Source organism: Triplophysa rosa, linkage group LG6, assembly GCF_024868665.1.
Source record: "Triplophysa rosa linkage group LG6, Trosa_1v2, whole genome shotgun sequence".
Lineage (NCBI taxonomy): Eukaryota > Metazoa > Chordata > Actinopteri > Cypriniformes > Nemacheilidae > Triplophysa > Triplophysa rosa.
Genome location: NC_079895.1, coordinates 8,390,203 through 8,414,590, shown reverse-complemented (window position 1 = coordinate 8,414,590; position 24,388 = coordinate 8,390,203). Strand labels below are relative to the sequence as shown.

The following is a 24,388-nucleotide window of genomic DNA, read 5'->3' as shown; positions in this document are numbered from 1 at the left end:
TAAAAGGGTTGAAGGTCAGGTGTCACATTTTTGTGATGGTACGTTTAAACGGTCCTAAAATGTTTAGCCTTCTTGTAAATTGTCTTTGTTATGTGACAGTCACAGTGACAGAGAATTTAAGTCACATGCATCCTCATTCCATCCCCTTTACATCATTCATTTAGGTTACCTTAGGCTGTATACATTAAGCACCTTTACGTTGTATTTATTACATTTTGCTCACATTAATCACATTTTCTGAATTTGTCACAAATGTTTAGGGCTTTAATTCCATACCATTCCAAAGTTTATCCAAGAAGAACATCTGTCGAAGCATTATATTTTATGACTAAAATATGATAATTTAAAAGTTATAGAAAATCGTTTGTCATATAAAAGTCCTTTACTTATTTTTATTATTAAATATATTTATTCAGTATTTATTTTTCCGTACAAATAAATATGACACGGCACGCAGTTTGTGTATGTGTTCTTTAAGTTGTTAAAAGGGAGATAAACACAAAATAAAACTATAGAATACAACCGCGCATGCGCATACCTCACATGACAGTTGCGTTTTCTTCTGCGGTTACGAACTAAACAAATCTGACCTGCGGCACCAAACAGAGAAACAATTCGCACAGCGGTCGTTTAAACGGACATCATACGTGTGGACATAAAACAACAGATACCGTTTTAAGCCCATTTATGCGCTATTTGCATAGTCTGCCATCGGCTGTTATTGTGTCGACTGTGTTTTGATTCACTTTGCCAAGAAACATGATCCTCATCAGCCGCAAACAAAACATGCCCGCCGGAGCGATATTTAGCCTGCTGTTAGGTAATTTTGTATTTAATATAGTGCATCATTGCATGGCTATTTGATCTAGATGTATTATGGTATTAATTGATATTAAATAACGGGTCTTTGTTATTAGGGGATGACGCTTTATTTTTTAATATCGTGATTAATTTAACGTTACGTTTATTCCAATTATTTGTTAATCCTGTGACGCCTTGGGTCAAACTAGGCCTGCTTTGTTTTAAGAGTTTAATTTACATCTGGAAGAAAATGTTATTAACAGATTGACTTGCAAAGCTAATAGGTTAATTTTTCTAATGGATGACTTCATACCTAATTCTATATCTTTAACCTGAAGTATTAGTGGCACAGCTCTACAGCCTTTGAAATATTGCTGATGTCATCATTACAGCGGTGTCTATACATCAGTGTTTTACCAATGAAGTTCCACCCACTGTGACTGCTTCTGCAACCAGCCCTCCTCCGGTGACCCCTGGCCTTCCTGAGCGGGGCAACTACAATGTCACCAATGCCACTGGCACTGTCTGTCTCTTGGCACGAATGGGCCTGCAGCTCAACATCAGCTATCTTTCAAGCTCTCATGGAAAGGTATTTGCACACTTAAAACGCATCTTGCATGTGCCAAATGTTTACTAAAGAATTTACAGAGTTTACTTAAAGGGTTAGTTCATCCAAGAAAGAACATTGTCGTCTGTACTTACCTTTTTGGGGGAAAGACAAGATTTTTACATTTCAGTCTCTTCCTGACACAAAGCTATTTTAACTATTTAAAGTTAAAAAGCATTTTTTTTCTGCCTGCTTATCACTTTGATATGTTTTTATTATCAAAGTTGGCTAAACAGTCTGCTAATATTGTGTTAATGGAAAAAATATCCTGTTGTGTTCCATGGGTAAAAAAACTCAAGCATGTTTCAAGTTACAGCAGTGCGGGTATATGACAGAATTTTCACTTTTGGGTGAACGTCCCTGTAATTTTTACTTGTTGTCAGCAAGTAAAAACTAGACTTTTATTTTATAAATAACATTTGCATTATCATTTGTAAAATGCTTTGAGAAGTTACATCTGTATTCCGGGATTTGCACGTTTTAAAACCCTTCATGGTCATTATTTGTAAATGTAATTTAAATGTGAACATACCTTGCTGCTCAGACAGTTCAGGAGGTTATGAACCTGCATCCAAACATAACTAAAACTTCTGGATCCTGTGAGCCAGACAATGCAACGCTGATACTCACTGAAAACAACATTACTCTGACGTTCATTTTCACCTTGGTAAGTTTTAAACTCCTCCTGTTATGTTCCCAGTGCCTTCTTTTATTATCTAGTCCCCTCATCATAACACAAGGAATGTTCTTTTTAACATTTTAGAATTCCACGTTGAACAAGTACCATCTTAGTGGTTTGGAGCTGTTAGCTGCATTACCAAACATGTCAAGTAAGTCAAAGTAACCCATGTATGTTGGAAATAAAAGTCATTCATTGTTCAATCAAATACGTGAAGTACCTTTTGTTATGCACAGAGATGCTTTTTGTGAGTAACACCAGTCTGAACTACTGGGTGGGAACCCAGGGCCACTCCTACATGTGTCGGAAGGAACAGACCCTGAACGTTACGCAGGATTTCTCGCTCAACACCTTCGGGCTGCAAGTGCAACCTTTTGGTGTCAGTGGAGACTTTGGATCAGGTACGTTTTTTTCTTTATTACACTTTCCTAGAACAAATTCATCTTTATATTTTAAGGTAAGAATCTGTGACTTTCAGAACTAATCATAAACTACAGTATGATTGATTTTGGACACTTCTTATGAAAAAATATTTGTACATGATCTCTTAGTAGATAGATAGGGAAATGGAAAATGGCATAGGTTTTCTTATTTGTTATGAAGCTTACATTACAAAGATATTTAACTAGTCATTCCTGCTATACAAAGTCATAACATAGTATATAACTTTTTAACATAAGATTTAATACATAAGACCTTTATGCTTTAAAATTTTTAAAATGTATTATATCCTTATTTATAAAAAATGAAAAAGATATCAAACAATAATTTGAAGACCCATGCGATACCACCATGGACCCCCCCTCCGTTGAAGATCCTTACATTGGCATTAGTTTAGAATGATCTTGATATACGGATGATAAATAGTCCGTTAACATTTATTGTTTTGCTTAACACTGTCTCATTTTTCTTCTGTTCCCTCTTGCTGTTGTAGCTGTGGAGTGTGCGCTTGATGTGGATGATATGTTGATTCCCATCATTGTGGGAGCTGCTCTGGCTGTTCTAGTGCTCATAGTGATCCTGGCCTACCTCATTGGCCGGAACAGAAGCCACGCTGGCTACCAGACCATCTAAACCCTTTATTTTAAAGCTAGGACATGCAGGTGCCACCAATTTCTCCTCTAAGCTGGACTAAACTCTATACTACTACTACAACTATAGCACTAAAAAAACTACAGCTGCATAGTTTAACCTGCCCTGGCCCCTGCTGGTGTCTCACTGCCACTACTGAGGGTAGACCTGCATTTCCTGGACTTTGTTGCATTATGTTAAGTGTGGGGAATATAGTATAAAAAAAATACATTCATACTCGCTTAAAGGAATAGTTCACCTTCAAAATAAAAATTCTGTCATCATTTACTCACCCTCTTGTCATTTCAAACCTGTATGACTTTCTTCTTACAACACAAAAGAAGATATTTTGAAAAATGTAGGTAATAGAAAAAAGGTTTTTGGTTAGCAACATATTTCTTATGTGTTTTGCAGAAGAAAGAAAATCACAGGTTTAAAATGAGAACAGGGTGACTAAATGATGACAGAATTTTCATTTGAAGGCAAACTATTCTTTTAAGGTGCAGGGCGAGTTCTAATGTGTGTTTGAAGCTCTAGGTCATCCTAAAATGTTTGTTTACATGACCCATTTTATGCCAGATTAGGATGATCAGTATAAGGTCTGATCTTTGTTACCGAGGCTTAATACGGGTCTTAGAAAACATACAATCTGTATCTGGTACCTCATATGCTTACATTTAAAGTCATACGTTTATATAAATAGGAGGATTTAGGGAATTTGTTGCTAATGCTGTAAAGGGACTATTTATTTAACACTTTTCTGATTCTGATATCCAAATACTTTTTGTGATTTGAGCTATTCTTGTTTAGGGAGAACATACTGAGATTCACCAGATAAAAGCTGTGAACAAAGCCTTAAATTTTGAGTCTGATGTTAAAACATTTTAAAGAAAAGTTCCAGAGAGCAGAAATCTGAGACACAAACAGTTTGTTGAATAAAGGGAATGTCTATTCTAGCATAGAAACTCCTTCAGTACCTTCTAAGAGTTCCTTCTCTCCCATATTACATATCAAAGATGTGAAACTATGTAGCCTGCTTGCTTCTTTTTACTATTTATCGGATTTGCACTCATTAGCAGGAACTAAAAAGGAAAAACTTTTCTGTGAAGGACGAAATATTATGGTATTGCACTACTGGGATGAAAAAGGGTACGATTCATGTTAACTTGAAGAATAACTTAGAATATTATAGACCCCAGGTTAAACTGTTACAAATGCAAAGTGCACTGAATGCTTATTATGCCTCTATAAATATGGGTGATATATAGAGGCCTGTAAATTAAACAACTGCATGAATGGAGTTGATGTGGATATTGCTTTAACTTTCATATTGTTTTAGGGAATGCAAGTCTAAGTTTCTAAATAAAAAAATTAAAAGTTTGCTTGCATCTTTGTGTGAACAAACCACCCAGACAACACTGCTATAAATCAATAATATAGAAAATGGAAATGTCTTTATTTGGTTAAGCATGATCTATATCAAAATAATTAAGAGTTTATAACCTTCATCCCAACAAAACAACCAATTTAATTGACCTTTATCTTTACAAATACAGCTGTGGAAAATTAAGAGACCATTCCACATTTTTATTTAATCAGCATTTCTAGATGTATTGTGGCAATTCCAGTCCAGTGTCTTGTTGAATTTCAACAAAATCAAACCTCAGGAGTGATATAAAATCATCCAGCAGCAATGTGAAATACTGACAGCATGACAAGACGCATGAAAACTGATAAAATGCGAGGTTATCACATAAATAAAGTAGTTTTTGAATTTTTCCTAAATACGTGTACAAATATTACTGTTGTATTTCTTAAAAGTGAATATGAACTTGTTTTCTTTGCAGTATTTGAGGTCTGAAAAATACAGAACATCTTTTCTGTTATTTTGACCTGTTTCTCCAGTTTTCATTTTCTGCAAATAAATGTGAATAGAAACTATCTTTTTATTTGAAATTTGGGAGCAATATTGTTAGTATTTTACAGAATGAAACAAAAATGATAATTTTACCTAAACACATACCTATAAATAGTAAATTCAGAAAAACTAAAAAAGGTCTCTTAATAAACTGTATTTTTCATAAACATACACAAAGCATTGACTTTTGGTTTACATTGTTTCCACACTCTAAATAATAGTTTTTAACTCAAATAGTCATATTTAGCTAAATCTGTCTCGAACTATACATACAAGTGATGTATGTTTACTGAATCAGATTTTCTTTGCAGTTATAATGCGATTTCTACACACCTCCCTGAGTTTACTGATTGTTGCCATAGAGAGACCTCCTGGCTCCATAAAGATTTTCTGACATTGGAGGACAAATAAAGATAATTTAGTTCAAAAATTTGATCATATATGCTTCACAAGTATTATAGCTTCTGTATCAATACAAGCCACAGAATTTACCTGCATGAAGCTATGGCAGTCCTCCACAAACACTCCGTGCGTGATCTGTTTAAATAGTTCACATATTTCCGGGAGACTCTGAGCCTGAGAGATGAGGTTCTGGTGGTGATGGATTAGTGTCAAAGCCACACGGAACAAGATCTTGGATCCCTCGTAGAACAGGCAGTCCCATATTCTAAGCACTGTCTAAAAACACCATTGACGATTACTGATTTCAGTACTCAATTCACAGACTATTACATTAGTCACCTCATAAGACTGACAACCGCTCATCGACAGCAAACACTGATTTCATTTGACAAGATACTAATAACCTTGTGTTGTTCTCACCTCGACTGGAAGGATGTCGATGTAAAGGCAGATGAACCATCTTGAGACCACCAGGGTCCACATTACATTGTGCTGATTCAAAACCTTCCAGACGTTAGGAACTTTCAACCTGATAAGCTCTCCAAGCACCTCTTGATCCATTTGAAGGCCCAGCATATTTCGTGTGTAATAATCTAAAAACAACAACATGAACATGAAACATGTTAAATAATGGAGATATGAAGAATTTATGTTAATCCCAAAGCAAATAAAAATGTGTTTGTATAACTGATCATGATGAATCACAATGAATAAAAGCAATTTTGTCTGATTATAGTGACTTTAGTGGTTTTCAATCTTCTGCTATTTCCCTAAAGTATGCTCGCAAATGTTTTTTTTTTTAAACAAAAATGTTGTGGGTGAAAGACATTAATGTTTTTGTCATAGAATAAACGTCATTTAACAACAACAGAATCTAATTTATACACGAGGGTCTACATAGTCTACATTTAGATCTGTATGTTTCAGAGTATTTTTTTATTTAACTTAATTTACAAGCGTTTGACCAGCAGATGGCAATACCATGTGGTGTTTATCCACTTTAAAATGTTATACTTTAGTTAAACAAACAATTAATTTGCTGATAGAAGAAATAGAGAGTAATTTTCTTTCTTTGCTTTTCTTTCACAAGCCAGTTATTTCAAGGACCTTTAGAGACTATTCTAGGAGGTGGTTATACGTAGTTAAAACAAGACTAACCTGGCAGGATCTTGCCAAGTAAAGCATCCATTAACCAGAAAGACTTCTCCTCATCTTTGGTGATAATGAGGAGGTATCCAGCAACAAAGTTCATTCCCTAACATGTCAACAAGAAGTACTAGTTCAGATGGTATATAGTTTTTAGTGTTGATTTACTAAATGCTGACAGGTACAGCAGGTTTTAGTCATAATATTGACAAGGTAAACAATACCAAATTACAGCAGTCTTGGAATGTAATACTTCCTCATTTGTTACAGTTGACTATTCAGATCTTTGCAACACAATAGCTCTATTAAATTCTACACAGTGGGAAGTTCAAGCATCCTGAATTCATCTAACATTTCAGGCACAATGTAAATGATAATGTAAATGTAATGATAAAATAGTCAAACTAATACCTGACAGTACCCAACATCCTTATTGTGATGTCCATATGCTAGAAGTACATTAAACAAGGCTTTTTGTAAACATGGATGGGAAGAGTCACGGAACTGAGTGTTGTCAGGGAAGGTTCTGTGTATATCTGAAAAGAAGACACTTTATACATTCTTGGTTTCCAATATGATTAATCAGGATTCAAGAAGGATCATAATTCAAGAAACATAATACACCATGATTCCATGAGATGAATAAAACTTACCAGCACGTACAGCATCTTCTACCTCAGGATCATGTTGAGCGTTTAATAAAGAGTGATAATGGCCTGGATTTCTCCCCATCTGATCATGGGCTCCACTAGCTGCCATCCACATCTGAGCCCGATGTTCACACGGAACTCCCTTCCTCACATACCGCTTCACTGCAAAGCAAAAATTATTTATAAATATATAAATATTATTTTGTTGTTAGGCTTTATTTAAAAGAAAATAAAAAAATCAGTGGGTAGGATTAAATTGGTGAGTGCGTAATAGACATGCCTTTCATTGTCTTCTCCACATTACCAGTGCCCTGCAAAAGTTTAGACCACTTCTTTGATCTTCTGGTAAGAACAGTTAACGTTAAATGCTCATTGGACTCATGTTCCTCTGATCTCTCGAATCCATATTGGTCTACCCTACAGACGTATATTAAGATATCTATTAGATGTTAGAGGGTAGAATAAGAAGAATAAAAGGCAAAATTATACCACAAAATTACGAAGTAAAAAAAAGATGATTTTCAGTGTCATGCTATTGCGCATATGTCACCTGACGCACAGGTGATTTGAACATCCCCATATCAAAGCAAGTATTTTATAAAAACATCACTATTGTCGAAATAATAAACGTGCATTCATACCGCTGATAGGTGCTTTTAGAGGCAACGGGTGTGCTTTGATCATTAAGGTGAATCTCCATTTTAGAAGGTGCTTCTCTTTCCAACGGGTCGGATTCTTGACTCCAACTGAGGTCAGTTCACATAAACTCCACCCCCACATAAACTTACCATTGCTTTTGCTTACACGTCAAGTTTTGTTGTATATAATTTTACAGTCCAGTTTACTGCTAAACTATATTGCTAGTATATTGCTATACTATACCGTTTCAATAAAGTATTAATATTAGATCTAAGTTGTTGCTTTTGCTCTAATAAAGCGACGATTGGATGGTTGGAACGAGGACTATCAAAATAGCGGGACTAACAGCACTGTCAGGCAATCTTTATCACAAGGGAGTAACGTTAAACATTTTGTTTATCTTGTTTATTGACAAAACAATTTTAGTATTTGTTTCAGTAACTTATATTTTTGCTGTTTTTTATTAACGTAGGCAATATAATACAAGAGAAAACGCAACAACTATATTATGTAATAACTATATTATGTATAAATTAGGCATAGGTATTTTATAGTAGTAAGTATATTAGATATAAACATTTATAAACTTAAATACTTTCAGAATTTATTAAAATGTGCCAATGAATACAAATGTTTCATTTTCAGGCTTTCAGACCAGTGTTCACAATATTATTAAAAGGATATTTCTTCTGTAAATGTGACTTACATTCATACAAGTGTAACAGTTAGACTTTCTGAGCCTACTACTACTTCTTATAATATTTTAAATTTAAGTAATTCATTAAATCATTGTTTCGTTGTTTCGATGTACTGTAGTATTGTGTAGAACTTTCTAAAATGAGTTGACTGTTTTTGACATTGTCAAAATTATTGCTAGGTATTTTGTATATAATAAATCGTATAATTAAAAATACAATAAAATAATGTAAAAATACAAACCGGAAGCTTTTCTTGACCGTTTACTGTTGCAGAATAAAAGTCCCCCAGCGTTCTATTTTTCGACAGCAAATGTTTATTAAGATGCTATTTATCGACAAATAAACAAAATATTTTTTTATTAAGTGAGTGGCCAACCTATATGCGCTGTGATACAATTAAATTATTAAATTAAGTATTAAATTGCACTTTTTAAACTTTTATTTTAAAATAATTTATCCAGCGGCCATTTAGGGAAATACGAGTTTTGTTTCATGCTTCAGCTCCTGAGTGGGTGATGGCGGGGCTCCATCTATACCCTACCAGCACGTTATTGATGTATTTTCTCGCTTCTCAATGGGGTGAAATCGTTTTACTTTCACATCAGCTTAAGAACTAAGCCGGTATAATATTTCCTCAGCCCCTTTACGGTAAACGCAAGTGGAAAGGGTCGGAACCGTACCCGCACATCGCTCCAGTTGTATTTTAAGATGGCCCCGGTTCAGATCGGTTCGGACGGGCAGCTGGTCCCCGCCGGGGGTCCGACTTCAGCCCCGCAGCCCCCGCTAGGAGCGCCGGCCACGCAAGGTGTCCGACTGAGCCTCCTGATCGAGTTTCTACTGCAGCGGACCTATCATGAGATCACTCTGCTGGCTGAGCTGTGAGTTTATAAGAGATCGGATTGTTTTGAATGATCAGGTTTGGTTAAATGTAGATGATGTCAAGTTCAACTTTAGGTCGTTTGCTACAGATTGGTCTCATATGTTTCCTTAATATTGCTTCGCAGGTTATCTCTGATCATTCACTGCCGAACTTGATAGTAGATTGGCAGCCTCTGTAACATTGCTTTTCCTCCAGCAGATGTCTCTAAAGTATATTGTATATAACTACCATTATACTTATATTATATCAATCAAAGCTCCACATCTACTCTGCTGTTTTGTTTTGTTTTGTGCATAATTGTTTTTATGTTATCCTATTGTTTTATTCCAATTTTATATGTAAAATGCTTCATGCCATGATTTGACATTTATATAACTGTAACATTACTATTTTTACAGACTCCCACGAAAAACAGATATGGAACGGTAAGAAACTGTTAAGTTTGAGAAAAATTATCACATTTTCCAAGATTGTGATGTTGGTTACATTATCCTCACGTCTAAATGTTCCTGACTTGTTTTTGACAGAAAAATTGAAATCGTTCAGTTTGCCAGTCGAACGCGGCAGCTTTTCGTTCGACTGCTTGGTCTTGTGAAATGGGCAAGTAATGCTGGAAAGGTGGAGAAATGTGCGGTATGTTATTTGTTTTTCTCACTTCCAATCTGTGTATTAATTACCAGAAAGTATTTTCACTCTTGTTGATTTAAGTACTCTTTTGGCTCTGTTTGTAGATGATTTCCTCCTTTCTGGATCAACAAGCTTACTTGTTTGTCGATGCGGCTGACCGACTCGCATCGCTGGCCAGGGACGCCTTGGTACATGCTCGTTTGCCTAGCTTTGCCATCCCGTTCGCCATCGATGTGCTTACCACGGGGTCTTACCCACGCCTGCCCACGTGTATCCGGGTGAGTAATTGATCTTAAGAAGCATTCAACAGCTCAAAGTGAACAAACCTTAAAAATTCAAATAAACACTGTTTTTATCTTTTCAGGACAAAATTATTCCTCCAGACCCTATAACCAAAGTAGAGAAGCAGACTACACTAAATCAACTGAATCAAATCTTGCGGCATCGACTGGTCACAACGGATTTGCCTCCACAGCTGGCCAACTTAACAGTGGGTATGTTCCAAGCCCTATACACTTGGGGCTGTGTCCACCAAGGCGTTTTTACGTGGCTGAAAATGCCAGGCGCTTGGTTGCATCACGTTCTGCCCCAAGTTGAGCATTTTTCAACTCTGGTCGAACGTCCGGTTTTTCGGCGCTGAGTGTGGAAAAAAACGCCAGCTGCTCGCGTTTTCATAAAACGTGGCGTTTCAGTTGGAAACAATTGAATAAACACACCGTACGCCGGCAGAAACGCCATTTATTTCTTGTTTTTTTATTACCAGAAGGTTGTTTATAATTACAAAAGATATACTGTAGGTGTTCATGATGTGCAAGGATAACTTTTTTTTACAATAAAAAAATGCTGTTTATGCTCGACTCTGAATAGATCGTGATATTTACTTTAATGCATGTAATTTCTTGGCATCTCAAGCCAACGGACGGGTGAAGTTTCGAGTTGAAGGGGAATTTGAGGCCACACTTACAGTGATGGGAGATGATCCCGATATCCCCTGGAGACTGCTGAAACTGGAGATACTAGTGGAAGACAAGGAGACTGGAGGTAAGAAAAAATTTGTGTCATTTTTCAATTAAACGCATGCTAAGGTGGTCTTGTACATGTATTTACGCTTTCTGTGTCTTTCCTTAAGATGGACGGTCGTTGGTCCACAGTATGCAGGTAAATTATATCCATGAGCTGGTACAGTCCCGGCTGTTTGGAGATGACAAGCCTCTTCAGGACATGTACAACTGTCTTCGTATCCTTTCAGCACAAGACTAAGATAGGTCTTTATGTTTTAGCAGATCATACAGACTTATATTATGCTGTAAAGTTCTTATACGATGACTGAGTTTGCCATGAATAGCCTTTAGTACTGGTATGGCGTCAAAAGTAAATACATCAATATATTTTTAGTTGCCATGCTTTAACGCTGATGATAACCTAGAGTGACCAAATTTGATTTATGAAACATAATTAATTTCAAACCCTGTTTGTATTAATTGTAAAAAGTCCTTGATGAATGGTGTCAGATTCGTTCTGCCTGTCACTGCAGCTAGAAGTGCTTCATTCACAGACTCTCATGTTGATCAGAGAGCGATGGGGTGATCTAGTGCAGGTGGAGCGCTACCTCCCTGCCAAGTACCTCACGCTGTCCGTCTGGAAGTAGGTTTCAAAATCATCTCGCTACAAAATGTTCAGTTTCCTTAAATTTTGCAGCTCATTGTTTTTGTCATGTAGTCAACAGGTCCTGGGTAGAAAGACTGGCACGGCATCAGTGCACAAGGTCACCATCAGAATCGATGAGACCGATGGTTCCAAGCCTTTACAGATCTCACATGAGCCTCCACTGCCGGCATGTGATTCCAAGTTAATGGAAAGAGCCATGAAGGTGAGTGTCATAATTCCTTAAAGGGACAGTTCACCCTAAAATAAAATTTGTGTCATCATTTACTCACCCTCATATCGTATAAAACCTGTATACAACACAAAGGAAGAAATTTGCAACCAAACAGATCTCATCCCCCATTTACTGCCGTAGTAGGGAAAATAAATACTATAAGAGTCAATGGGGGATGAGATCTGTTTGGTTACAAACATTCTTCCAAATATCTTCCTTTGTGTTTAGCAGAACAAAGAAATTTACACAGGTTTGGAACAATCTAAGGGTGTAAATAATGATAGAATTTAAATTTTTGGGTGGACTATCCCTTTAAAAGCGATTGTTGTGGAGAATAGTTTATAAATAACAGAATAAGTATGAAAACTGGTAATGTATGTTTGGGCCCTGTTTCTTTTTTTTTCAGATTGATCATCTTTCGGTGGAAAAGCTTTTGATCGATAGTGTTCATGCTCGCTCGCATCAAAAACTGCAGGAACTCAAAGCCATTCTGAAAACCCGCAACCCCAATGATAACTGTGAGTCTTTTATGCCATAGAAACCATTCAATGCAACCAATGTTTGATGGTGTTGTTGTTTTACACCTTCATAGTTCTGTTTTATTTATTCTCTTATACGCCACATTGACCAATTAGCATCCAGCACCATCCGTCTCATAATCTGTATAACCAAATCTGTTCTTTATTATAAAGAACACCACCTGACCCACCTGACTGATTCCTAATTTTCTGTGTTTGTTTTCCAGCATTCATCGAGACTGCCTTACCCACACTGGTCATTCCAATACTCGAGCCCTGTGGCCGATCCGAATGCCTCCACATATTTGTCGATTTACACTCGGGGATGTTTCAGCCGATGCTTTACGGAGTCGGTTAGTCACAGATATATCAGAGCTACCTGAAATCATTATATGTTTGACTGAGTCGGATTTAACCTGTCTCGACTCTTTGCAGATCAGTCTATGATAGACGAAATTGAGAAGAGCATCAACGATGACATGAAACGCATCATCACATGGCTACAGCAGCTAAAGTAAGCTTTGATTGTCCTACTCTTGATCTGTTTCAGACCTTGACTGTAACATTGGTGGATATAAACGTGATTTGTGTTTTAAATAGGTTCTGGCTAGGAGAGCAGAGGTGTCGACAGTCTGTAAAACATCTTCCCACGCTGTGCACAGACACTCTTCATCTGTCGAATTTAACCGATCATCCTGTGGGCAACCTGTCAAAACACCGCCTTTTCATCAAACTCACCCGCCTCCCACAGTACTATATTGTAAATACCTTAATCTGCTTCTTAAAGGAACATTCAGCTTTATTTTCAATTTAAAGGGATAGGTAAAATTCTGTCATCATTTACTCACCCCTTTGTCATTTCAAGCCTGTATGACTTTCTTTCTTCTGCAGAACACAAAGGAAGATATTTTGAAAAATGTTGTTAACTTGACCCTTTTCACTTGTTTTGGTTTTGTGTCCATACAATAGAAGTGAATGGTCCAGTGCTGTTCAGTTACCAACTAAAATATGAAGAGTTTGTTTCCAAAATGAGATGACTCCATTTTTTTAAAAATTCAAAAATCATGTTTTTTATTATGTTATCATGTTTTTATTGTGTTTGTTAGCTGTGTTTTTTTGTTTTGTTATTATGGCTTAAATCAAAACAAATCAACTGCAGTTGGATTTATATTAATTTGAATGCACAATAAAAAAACATGACATTTGAAAAACGTTGTAACGTTTTAAAGTTGTCTCATTTTGGAAATAAACTCTTCATATCTTCTTTTGTGTTCTGCGGAAAAAAGAAAATCATAAAGGTTTGAAATGGCAAGAGGGTGACTTTGGGTTAACTTTCACTTTAAGTTCATGTTTAAGATTAACGTTTATTTATATTTGCTAAATAAAAACGAGCTGGAATCTTGTTTACAGTAAGGCAGTTACTTTACTATAACATCCCTCATCTTTTCTCAGGTGGTGGAGATGTTTGACATGGCCAGCAGTCCGACAGAGCTGCAGTACAAGTATTACTTCCTCTCTGTGAGTCAGGTGGAGGGAGAGGACGGCCTTCCCTGTGCCCAGCTGCTGCAGCAGTTTAAGCCCAACCTGGAGGAACTTGTGCAGGACATTTCCTCTGGTCGAATAGCTCGCCCCGGAGCCAAGAGGAAGGTGCAATACCCAACAGAATATGTGCTTTAATATATTATTGCATAATCTACTATGCATCTGTGGTACCTGAATATCTTTTGATCTGTCCACAGTTGTCAGGAGAGCAAAATGCAGTTGAACCGAAGAAACCCAAGAGGTCAGGAGAGATGTGTGCCTTTAATAAAGAACTGGCCCACCTGGTGGCCATGTGTGACACCAATATGCCCCTCATTGGACTCCGTTGTGAGGTACTATACACATTTAATGAGATTTGTTTGTGCTTTGTTTTTCATCGATTTTCTTTGATTCTTTTTCTCACTCTTTTCCAATACAGCTGTCCAATATGGAGATTCCTCATCAGGGTGTTCAGGTGGAGGGAGACGGCTGTAGCCATGCCATACGTATTTTAAAGTAAGATTTGTCTTATTACAGCGTAGAAGGGCACATACACTAGATTTGATCTATAGTTTGATTTCATTGTTAAATATACTACTGACTACTTTCCTCTGCTCTCAGAATTACACCTTGTAAGGCAGTAGGTGAAGAAACGAGAAAGGCTCTAGAGCGCACCCTTCTGGATTGCACCTTCAGATTACAGGGCCGAAATAATCGCACTTGGGTGGCCGAATTAATTTTCGCCAGTTGCCCTCTTAACGGTACATCTAACAAAGAGCAAGGTAAAGCCTGTGCGTTTCAGTGCAAGAATGTGCATGTGTAATAAATGTTTTTTATAATATTTGCTGTGCGTTTCGATGCAGCTTCCATGCGGCATGTCTACCTGACGTATGAGAGTCCACTGTCCGAGCCGGTGGGTGGCAGGAAGGTGGTGGAGATGTTCTTGAATGACTGGAACAGCATTAGTAAACTGTATGAATGTGTGCTGGAATTTTCACGCTCCTTACCAGGTTAGTGCAACTGTAACACTGACTTGTAGCTCGATGTAGCTTTTTTTATTAATGTCATGTCGAACTGGGTATTCTCACCCACTATAAGATCTCATTGGTTCAAAATCTTTCAAATATTGCAAATTATATCCAAGTTTCTGGTGTTAAGTTCCTTTCATGGCAAAGTAAATTTGTTTCCCTTGACAACAAAACCACTCTTACGGGTCAATTTTTTGAAATTGAGATTTTTACATCATCCGAAAGCTGAATAATTAAGCTTTCTATTGATGTATGGGTTGTCAGGATTGGACAAAACTGAGGGTGCAAAAAATCAAAATACTGAGAAAATTTCCTTTGAAGTTGTTAATCATAGGCACTGTAGCAGGCCATCCACTTACAAAAATAAAGTTTTTATATATTTACGGTAGGAAATTTACAAAATATCTTCATGGAACATGATCTTTACTTAATATCCTAATGATTTTTGGCATAAAAGAAAAATCGATACTTTTGATCCATTCAAACTTATTTTTGGCTTTTACTCGAAATGTTCCCGTGCTACTTAGGACTGGTTTTGTGATCCAGGGTCACATTTGAGAATAAGTATTTTATTGTTTATTTTTCTAAACTGTCTAACTACTGCATAATTCATTATTAATCACAATTTGCTTTACAGAAATGCCATCGTATTTAAGCCTGTTCTCAGAGATACGGCTGTATAATTATCGGAAACTGGTCCTGTGTTATGGCAACACAAAAGGCAGCTCGGTAAACACCTTTGCGTCATCCAAAATTTTTAGGTCCTTTCAGCTTTATTTCATAGCTTTGATTATGCTTTTTATTTGAAGGTTACAATACAATGGAACTCAGTGACCCAGCGCTATCATCTGTCCCTGGGGACTGTGGGGCCAAATTCAGGCTGTAGCAACTGTCACAACATCATTCTTCACCAACTTCAAGAGATGTTCAACAAAACACCCAATGTAGTACAACTTCTACAGGTATCTCCAGCTTGGCCATCTGTTATTTAATATTATGTTTTTCCAAAAATGCAGGAATACAGTAATGGGAGTAAAATTGGTGGTTGTGCATTGTTTCTTTTAAATAATTTGCACTGTTACACACAATAATCACCTATACACATATCGCACAGTGTAAAATGGCCAAATAAGTGATTCTGGACCACAAAACCAGTCATAAGGGTTAATTTTTTGAAACTATTTGAAAATCTAAGGGTGCAAAAATCAAAATATTGAGAAAATCGGCTTCAAACTTAAGTTATTTCCCAAGAGCAGGCAGCAGCGAGTGAAGTTTATAGGCGTGTTTCCCGCCATTTTTGTTCACGATTTTGCTGCATCCACTCGCAAAAATAAAGTTTTTATATATTTACGTAGGAAACGTACAAAGTATCTTCATGGAACATGATCTTTCCTAATGATTTTTGGCAAAAAATCTATAATTTTGACCCATACAATGTATTGTTGGCCATTGCTACAAATGTACCTGTGCTACTTAAGACTGGTTTTGTGCTCCAGTCAGTAGACTGTCACTATTAGTCATGTTGTATGTTAAACTCACATACTTCTGTTCTCAGGTGCTCTCAGATACTCAAGCTCCTCTGAATGCCATCAACAAGCTACCCACCGTGCCCATGCTGGGCCTCACCCAAAGGACCAACACAGCTTATCAATGCTTCTCCATCCTGCCCCAGTCGCCCACTCATATCCGCCTGGCCTTCCGCAACATGTACTGCATTGACATATATTGCCGTAGTAGAGGTGTGGTGGCCATCCGCGATGGCGCCTACAGTCTCTTTGACAACACCAAGATAGTGGAAGGTTTCTATCCTGCCCCTGGACTAAAGGTGGGTGGAAAAGTCACCATAACGATTTGATCACTTAGTTGCAGCACTATTTAATTTCCCCATCCTTTTCCGCAGACGTTTTTGAACATGTTTGTGGACAGTAACCAGGATGCCCGCAGACGCTCTGTCAATGAGGACGACAACCCTCCCTCCCCCATTAGCATGGATGACAACTTCATGCCCCACACACAGACGCAGCCTCCGGGCAGAGGCGTATACCCGCCCCTCACATCTCCCCCCAACCCGTACCACGTGCCTCCCTCACCTTCCATGATGGCAACGCAATCTCCAGGTATATATATGCATCTAGTTAATGTAAAATGCTTTTGTTTGCTCTGCCTGTGTTGGAAATGCTAGTCATGCTGCCTTGGAGGCAGAAAGGAAGTTAAAGCATTCTCTCATCGGTGTCCCTCCCATTGCTGAACGCAGACCTGTCTTTGCGCATTCACATTGTCACCATGCTCATACGCCCAGAAGAGTTGACCTTGCGCCAAACTCAAGAGTCATGCCTGAAGTCATATACCCGTCTACCCATCTCCACCCGGGGCCTGCAGCTCCTGACCTGCTTTAGAGTGTGTGAACGAGAGCGTGAAAGAACGGGAGAGCTGTTGATAAGGCCATTGATTGGTTAATTGTGTGCAGGGAACATCCATGCAGCCAATTCCCCTAGCGGAGCTCTGCGGGCCCCTTCTCCCTTCGGGCCCACCCCTTCTCCCTCCTCCCTGGGCATTTCTATGGGGCAGACCTCCAACTTTGCCAGCCCGCATGGTAAGTTTTCGGGAGGCCTGGATCCAGGGCTTGTTGATCGGCTTTCCTTCTTACCTCTGCGGTCCAGGGCTTTCAGACTTTGGGCTGGGTTGAAGCTGGTGAAAGATTTGTGATCTTTTATTATCATCTCTTAAACTAGCGCACGGGGTGGGTGTGTAGTCAGCAGATATGGGCACTTGCTTGTTAGTTCTGCATTCCCTTGCTTATAATTTCCTGCTTCTTCCTGGGAGGACAAAAGCGTCTGAATCATACACATGATTATATGCTGGATTTCGACACGGATGAAAAGTAAACTTGGTACTGTTTTTAAATTGATTCTACCTGGTCTACCTGTGTGATATAAAAATATACAAAACAATCGTCGTCAAAATGTCTTGCAGGAACTCTTGATCCCAGTTCACCATACACAATGGTGTCTGCTAGCCCAAGGGTTGGCAACTGGCCGTTGTCCCCGCAGGTGTCCGGACCCTCCCCTGGGGCACGGATCCCAGGCATGTCACCAGGCAACCCTTCTTTGCACTCACCCATTCCAGATGCATCCCACTCGCCAAGAGCTGGAACCAGTAAGTCCACAGGCTGTCTGTCAGGACATGTTCAAGTCTGCATATTAGTACATTATATCAGAAATTTCAATTAAAAGAGTTGATTCACTGAAAAATGAAAGATTTGTTATTATTAATTTACCCACATTCCCATCTAATCTAAAGAGTTTATTCTGCATTAAAAAATCGGGATAAAAGCAGTGCAATAACTAGGTTACTACCATGTTTTAGAAGTACTTTTTTTACATGGTCTGAAGAAGGTTTGGAGAGGGAAATGTCGTTAATTGTTTTAAAATTGTTACAGTACAAACATATTAATGATTCTAAATTAGTCATTATTTGTAAGAATCTTGGTGTGAATAGCTTTGATTCCCAAGTTGCCAGACATTTTTGCTTTTCGAAGACAAATTCCTTTGAACAATATCTGGTAAATGGATTCGCTTATTCAATAACTATGTACATGTGCTCACAGGTTCCCAGGCCATGCCAACCAATATGCCTCCACCCCGCAAACTGCCCCAGCGTTCCTGGGCCGCCTCCATTCCCACCATCCTCACCCACAGTAAATTGCATGTGCTGCTTCTGCCTTCACCCATGCCGTGCCCAGTGCCAGGGCTGGCGGGCAGCTACCTCTGCTCACCTTTGGAACGCTTCCTGGGTTCTGTCATCATGAGACGTCACCTACAGAGAATCATCCAGTTAGAACCAAATGTGAGTCTGAAACTGTCCCGCTCTGTGATCAGAACGCATCCAGAAACTAAAAATGAGCTTATTATGTTATAGCCACATACCGAAACTCATCTTAATGTCCCTATGGTCTCTGCAGCTCACTATCGTGAACTCCAACGAACCAGGCGTGATCATGTTTAAAACAGAAGTGCTTAAGTGTAGAGTGGCTTTAAACCCCAAGTCCTACCAGACGCTGCAGCTGAAGGTCACCCCAGAAAACACTGGACCCTGGTCACAAGAGGAACTGCAAGTTCTAGAGAAGTTCTTTGAAACCAGGGTAGGAAATCAATTCTCTACAGTGTAACATGTTGGGCACTTTTTATTTTTTATTTTATTTTATTTTTTTACTGTTTTTTCATTGTTATCTTAGGTTGCTGGACCACCTTTTAAGTACAACACACTAAACGCCTTCACAAAGTTGTTGGGGGCTCCTACCAATATACTCCGAGACTGTGTTCGAATTATGAAACTGGAGTTGGTAAGCACCTCTATGTTTATTTGTTTTTTTACGTGTGCTGCAAACATAGATTTGGAAATGTGACCAATCCGACATTTTTCTTCTAGTTCCCAGACCAGGCTGCTCAGCTGAATTGGAATGTGCAGTTTTGTCTGACCATCCCACCCAGCGCTCCTCCCATTGCCCCACCAGGAACCATCGCTGTCGTACTCAAGACCAAAATGCTGTTCTTTGTAAGTGAATTGGTATTTTGCGATTTTACTAGATATTCATGACCATCAATCATTGTGTGGTCTTAAGTGATTAACCAAAGCCTGTATTGTCCCCTGGGATTGTAACTACCGTGATTTTAATGATCCGTTGATCTTATGCTGTTTACAGCTCCAGTTGACCCAGAGGCTGCCGGGACCCCTGGAGCCCATCAACATCATAGTGCCCATTGTGTATGATATGGCCACTGGACTGACCCAACAGGCCGATATTCCCCGTCAGCATAGCTCGTCAGGGGCCGCGGCCCTGATGGTCAGCTCCATCCTCAAGAGGTTCAATGATCACCATCCACCACGAGCAGGTTTGTTGTCTCTATATAGTTACCTTTACTGTTCAAATTCCAATGTACACCCTATTCTAATGTGTTATCCTTTCTATCCTTTTTAGGAGAGTGCACAATATTTGCAGCGGTTCATGAACTCATGGCTAATCTCACACTGAACCCAGGTGGACGGCCATAACTCAGTATCTCTCATCAGGAAACTCTCCCGCAGACTTATCAGTGAATAAATTATCTCCTTAACGTCCAGGGAGATTCAGGTTATCTACTACAGCCAATAAACTCTTCCTCTGGTGTATAATATTGCTATAAAAGGAGCAGAAATACGATGGAACTTTTTTTACTGTACTGTTATGAAGCATGTAAACGAACAAATGGAGCAAAAGCAGGACTTTCTTTTTTATAGCTTGGCTTAGTTCTGCTGACGGAGTTATTTTTGTCAGATGCACTTCTTAAGGAAAGGGTTGTGATAGAAAAAATGTTTAACTACAGCTGTATTTTTTTAATCAAATTTTGCAGAAAAATTGCTGTTTCTTGTATTACAAGATATCAATACTGTGTAGGTATTGGATGCTTTCTTTATCAGCACACTATTTAAATGTTTTTTTTCATTGCATTACTTTGACTTAATACACCTGTCACTTTGAATATAGTGACCATCTAAAGTCGTGTTTTATTGTTGTTCGTTGGAATCATTGAAGAGATCTAAGACTTTTCTTGTCTGTGTTTATTACTATTTAATAAACTCCATCAATTCATTAATAAACCCTCATTTGATGGCTGAGGTGAAATATTTTGAAGAGAAAGAAATTAAAAGCTGTTATGTTGCCATGACATTTATTTACTTGCGGTTCAACCATTTGTTTCGAAAACTTTGTCATTTGATCAAAAGTTAAAATCATTTAGTTCATTATTAATTTGAACAGAATCTTTATCGATCGGGTACCATTTGGGTAGATCATGTATTAGCACTGATTTTGTAACATACTGGTATCTTTCGCAAGGGGGCGCAAGGCGGCTCAGAATGCCGGACTCTCATTGAACCGTATTCAGAACGCTTTTTTGTTTTTCTTGAGATATCTACCCACAAAAACACAGTTGTTTAAATATATCAACGGCAAACATTTTAATGATCACACACGATGTGATTGGTCCATCCTGACCTTCGCTCTAAAAAGTATCGGGAACACCACATGATGACGCCATTCCTAGCACGAACATAAATGTATACGACTAACGACTTAAAAAATATTTAAAAGCTATTAAATTTAACATATATGGTGAATAGATGAACAGGTTTCAATACGGTGAAACTTCTTACTAGACACATCCTACATGGAAACAACGTCCGGACCAATAAGCCCCGCCCACTTCAGATTTCAAAACGAATGCCATTTTACATCCGTTGATTCTATTTCTATATCAGGTAGAGCAGATTCGCAAACCACGGACGCATCTCTCATCTCATCGTCTTCTCAGTTTTGACCACGCCTTTTACTTACATCTGATGCCGCTGTATGAATGACCACTATGGAGGGAGAATATGAGGATCAGATGCTCTTCTGCCAGTAGGAAGAGTGACAACGCCAACAATAAATAAATGATCCAGTTAATTCAGTTAGTAGTATTTATATGAGGCGGTATTAATATATAGCCTATGTCACTTGTGGGATAATGGCAGCTGTAAGTCTTACGGATCCGCTTTGCAAACCTTGTTCATACAATTCATATTTTAAAGGTAATGATAATATCTTCAATCCTTTTGTAAATAAAATGCGTTTAATATATTTAAACACATATGGCATGTTTTTTGTTGTTGTTGATTGTTTACAGTTGAGGTGTATGTGAGGAAGCCATTGATGCCCATCCACCTGAGCAGTGATCAGGTGGCGCTGGAGATGCTGTGTCTCTGCAGCCAACTGGACCTTTTGATTAGAGCTCAGGTCCATCAGGTGAGGCTTATAGGCTACCCATACAGTGTAGTCCAGACAAATTAGACTGCTAGAGAAAATGCTTTTGATTTGCAGTTTTCTAATTTATTGCAAAATTCTTAACTAAAATGGCCAAGATAAGGAATTTTTTTGCCTAAACAAAAGTAAAAACTTTTTGTCACATATTGTTACATTGGCTTGATTGGTGAATTAGAAATGTGTACAACAGAAGTGCATATATTTTTTATTCATGGAGTTGTTTGTTCTGTTTATTTCCAGGTTTTAAAGACTTCCCATTGTATTGTACTTGTGCACAGGGCTGGACTGGGAAGAAAAATCGGCCCTGTCATTTTTAGGCCCGCATCTGCCCTCCACCGAATCTGTCGGGTGGGGGGGGGGTGGGGGTTGTGCATGCATGCATACGTGTCTTTTGCATTCGCGTTGCGTGCATTCACATTTATAATACGTCCGTCTAAGCGGCCAACGCCTCCGTTATGGCCCCTTACGTTAGCGGCAAACATACGTTACGGCCCCATACGTTAGCGGCCAACGCCTCCGTTCCGGCCCAATACGTTAGCGGCCCACCGGGAAAACGCACTGTACGCCAGATGGCCAGTCCGCCCCTGCTTGTGCAGATGTCTAATCTTTTTGTAGTTTCAGGAGCAGCTCAAACAGGACACAAGCCCAGATGACTTACCTTGTTTTCAAAAACAAGGTAAGCTCAATTAAAAAAAATATTTTACCTGAAAGACATAGGTATATGTTAGTGTGCAAAACATATGTATGACCTTTGAATTGTGTTTCGTCAAAAGGGGCTGAATTAATATATCAGATGAATCAGTGTCTTGAGCATCTTTCTGAACCTGTTCTTCTTGAGGTAGTTCAATATAATTTAAATATTTTATTTATGAATAATTTAATCATTTTAAAAGTTATAATTTTGCCTCCGAATGTTCCCATTTATTTATTTAGGATTATCTGGATGCTGTAGGATTATCCACCCTGTTTCCTCGAGTGGAAGTTTATGTCATACATGGCAGCCCTGTTGACATGTTGGAAAGACCACCATCAGATGGTGAGACCTCCGAAATAGAATAACTAGCAATTATCTTAAACTGGGGGCATAAACATGGGTAGGGCTCTATTTATTTATTAACTATTTTATTATGAAAAGTGATAATAATAATAATAATTTTTGAAATAATTTGATTGTTAAGTGTGGATGTTTCATAATTCCAGAATATTTTCCTCACATTGGGAAATTGAACCAGCTCTTGGTACTCAGTCAGCAGTTAGATGAAGATATCAAGCATCTGGGCAGTCATAAATATGTAGCACATCAGCTGTCAGCAATTTATGTGAGTTTGTTTTAGTTTTTCCATTTGGTCTGTCCTGTAATGTGTGTTGCATTGAAGTTTCAATATGTGTAATGCAGCTGTCATTTTATTCTATTGCATTTTCTTCATGTAAAATATATATAATATAAAATATTTTATTTTGTATTATTTCAACTGATATGATTTTGTAGAGGAAAATTATTTGTCTTGTAATCACTTTTGTATCTCTTACAGCAAGTGCTCAACACTATCAAAAACATTTTACCATTATGCACCATAAGAAAGGATATTGAGGCAAACTTCAAACAATTGAAGATGGCTCTTTTTACAGAAGAGGGGTCTAAGCTGGAGCCTCAGTTGCCAGCACAGTATGCAAGCTGGTGAGTATGACATTGTTTATTCTGTTTGTTAGAATCAAAAGGGAAGTCACCTCAATAATTAATCATCCTAATCTTCACAGGGTGTCCGATTTAACACGAAACTTAATATCAACAGTGTTATCACTCTCAGAAGAACTCACAGGAGACCTCAGTCCTGTCATGGAATTCATCTCTAACATTTCATCATAACAGAATCCATAGTGGCTGAAGTAAATCACAGAATTAATAATTTTCTTTAAAAATGTTTTAGAGATGCATTTTAATGTAATTATTTATTCAGTTGCATAAAACAGAAATGAAACTGTGATACATTGATGCAAATGTCTAAAAGATCTTGTTTACTACAATGCTGTACATAAATAAATGTTTACATACATTTTTGAGTAGTAGCACTCAATCATCACTTACTGTAATTCAAGACATCTAGAGAATTCATTCCTAAAAACTGCAATGATGTTTTTCGTTAATGCATTAGTAAAACTGAAGTGACTGTTACACGTTCTTCCCATTCTATACATGATGGTGCTAGCATTGGTCATCAGCATTTCACATGTTGATCACAATTAGAATGATTAATTTTTATAGATCCATCCCTTCCTGAGCCAGATGTTATTTATTATGTTCTGTATTCTGAAATAAAATGGTTTTGATTTGTCAAATGTCAACTTTGTTATATGTATTAAAAATATACATACACACATGGTTTTCTTTATTATATAATATTATAACATATAATTATACAATATGTAATAAATGTAATTTATTGTTGCACTTGTTTTGAAACTATAGTGAAACCTTCAAACTG

At 37.9% G+C, this 24,388-nt stretch overlaps 4 protein-coding genes across 7 annotated transcripts; 3 read left to right on the top strand and 1 right to left on the bottom strand.

Moving 5' to 3' along the window:
• The first annotated feature begins 535 nt into the window (after positions 1–535).
• On the top strand, positions 536–4,528 carry lamp1b (lysosomal associated membrane protein 1b). The gene is made up of 6 exons (XM_057336771.1): positions 536–820; positions 1,194–1,390; positions 1,953–2,075; positions 2,172–2,238; positions 2,324–2,488; positions 3,022–4,528. Exons 1-6 carry the CDS (start codon positions 760–762, stop codon positions 3,159–3,161), a joined length of 753 nt encoding a protein of 250 aa, XP_057192754.1. The 5' UTR covers positions 536–759; the 3' UTR covers positions 3,162–4,528.
• A 161-nt stretch (positions 4,529–4,689) lies between these two features.
• On the bottom strand, positions 4,690–8,007 carry grtp1b (growth hormone regulated TBC protein 1b). The gene is made up of 8 exons (XM_057336770.1): positions 7,916–8,007; positions 7,555–7,691; positions 7,278–7,436; positions 7,036–7,160; positions 6,637–6,733; positions 5,899–6,071; positions 5,569–5,754; positions 4,690–5,466 (listed from the first exon to the last, which is right to left on the bottom strand). Exons 1-8 carry the CDS (start codon positions 7,972–7,974, stop codon positions 5,371–5,373), a joined length of 1,032 nt encoding a protein of 343 aa, XP_057192753.1. The 5' UTR covers positions 7,975–8,007; the 3' UTR covers positions 4,690–5,370.
• Positions 8,008–9,084: 1,077 nt separating this feature from the next.
• On the top strand, positions 9,085–20,733 carry med14 (mediator complex subunit 14). Of its 2 annotated transcripts, XM_057336679.1 has the most exons (30): positions 9,085–9,489; positions 9,890–9,916; positions 10,019–10,124; positions 10,223–10,396; positions 10,483–10,612; positions 11,031–11,159; positions 11,248–11,355; positions 11,630–11,762; positions 11,838–11,988; positions 12,404–12,515; positions 12,743–12,868; positions 12,951–13,029; positions 13,116–13,275; positions 13,968–14,162; positions 14,255–14,389; positions 14,476–14,552; positions 14,658–14,818; positions 14,900–15,046; positions 15,702–15,793; positions 15,874–16,026; positions 16,620–16,889; positions 16,965–17,181; positions 17,532–17,657; positions 18,038–18,220; positions 18,672–18,910; positions 19,026–19,205; positions 19,299–19,406; positions 19,493–19,618; positions 19,767–19,956; positions 20,043–20,733. In XM_057336679.1, the coding sequence occupies exons 1-30, from the start codon at positions 9,320–9,322 to the stop codon at positions 20,114–20,116; spliced, it is 4,278 nt and encodes a 1,425-aa protein (XP_057192662.1). In that variant the 5' UTR covers positions 9,085–9,319; the 3' UTR covers positions 20,117–20,733. The 2 variants fall into 2 exon arrangements, with proteins under 2 accessions (XP_057192662.1, XP_057192663.1); XM_057336680.1 differs by lacking the exon at positions 17,532–17,657.
• A 633-nt stretch (positions 20,734–21,366) lies between these two features.
• si:ch211-218d20.15 (uncharacterized) lies at positions 21,367–24,234 on the top strand. 3 transcript variants are annotated; one of them, XM_057336420.1, is made up of 8 exons: positions 21,367–21,673; positions 21,769–21,887; positions 22,533–22,581; positions 22,679–22,743; positions 22,839–22,941; positions 23,106–23,224; positions 23,438–23,583; positions 23,664–24,234. In XM_057336420.1, the coding sequence occupies exons 1-8, from the start codon at positions 21,610–21,612 to the stop codon at positions 23,770–23,772; spliced, it is 774 nt and encodes a 257-aa protein (XP_057192403.1). In that variant the 5' UTR covers positions 21,367–21,609; the 3' UTR covers positions 23,773–24,234. The 3 variants fall into 3 exon arrangements, with proteins under 3 accessions (XP_057192403.1, XP_057192402.1, XP_057192399.1); XM_057336419.1 differs by having other exon boundaries at positions 22,527–22,581; XM_057336416.1 differs by having other exon boundaries at positions 22,521–22,581.
• Positions 24,235–24,388: the final 154 nt, after the last annotated feature.

Coding starts and splice junctions, on each gene's coding strand:
- grtp1b (XM_057336770.1), bottom strand. CDS start 7,974: ATGGAGATTCACCTTAATGATCAAAGCACACCCGTTGCCTCTAAAAGC. Junction 7,692..7,915: donor TCTAAAAGCACCTATCAGCG/GTATGAATGCAC, acceptor ATACGTCTGTAG/GGTAGACCAATATGGATTCG. Junction 7,437..7,554: donor TGTGGAGAAGACAATGAAAG/GCATGTCTATTA, acceptor TTTGCTTTGCAG/TGAAGCGGTATGTGAGGAAG.
- si:ch211-218d20.15 (XM_057336416.1), top strand. CDS start 21,610: ATGGCAGCTGTAAGTCTTACGGATCCGCTTTGCAAACCTTGTTCATAC. Junction 21,674..21,768: donor ATACAATTCATATTTTAAAG/GTAATGATAATA, acceptor GATTGTTTACAG/TTGAGGTGTATGTGAGGAAG. Junction 22,942..23,105: donor GGAAAGACCACCATCAGATG/GTGAGACCTCCG, acceptor TCATAATTCCAG/AATATTTTCCTCACATTGGG.
- lamp1b (XM_057336771.1), top strand. CDS start 760: ATGATCCTCATCAGCCGCAAACAAAACATGCCCGCCGGAGCGATATTT. Junction 821..1,193: donor GATATTTAGCCTGCTGTTAG/GTAATTTTGTAT, acceptor TCATCATTACAG/CGGTGTCTATACATCAGTGT. Junction 2,239..2,323: donor TGCATTACCAAACATGTCAA/GTAAGTCAAAGT, acceptor TGTTATGCACAG/AGATGCTTTTTGTGAGTAAC.
- med14 (XM_057336679.1), top strand. CDS start 9,320: ATGGCCCCGGTTCAGATCGGTTCGGACGGGCAGCTGGTCCCCGCCGGG. Junction 9,917..10,018: donor CGAAAAACAGATATGGAACG/GTAAGAAACTGT, acceptor TGTTTTTGACAG/AAAAATTGAAATCGTTCAGT. Junction 10,613..11,030: donor GCTGGCCAACTTAACAGTGG/GTATGTTCCAAG, acceptor TGGCATCTCAAG/CCAACGGACGGGTGAAGTTT.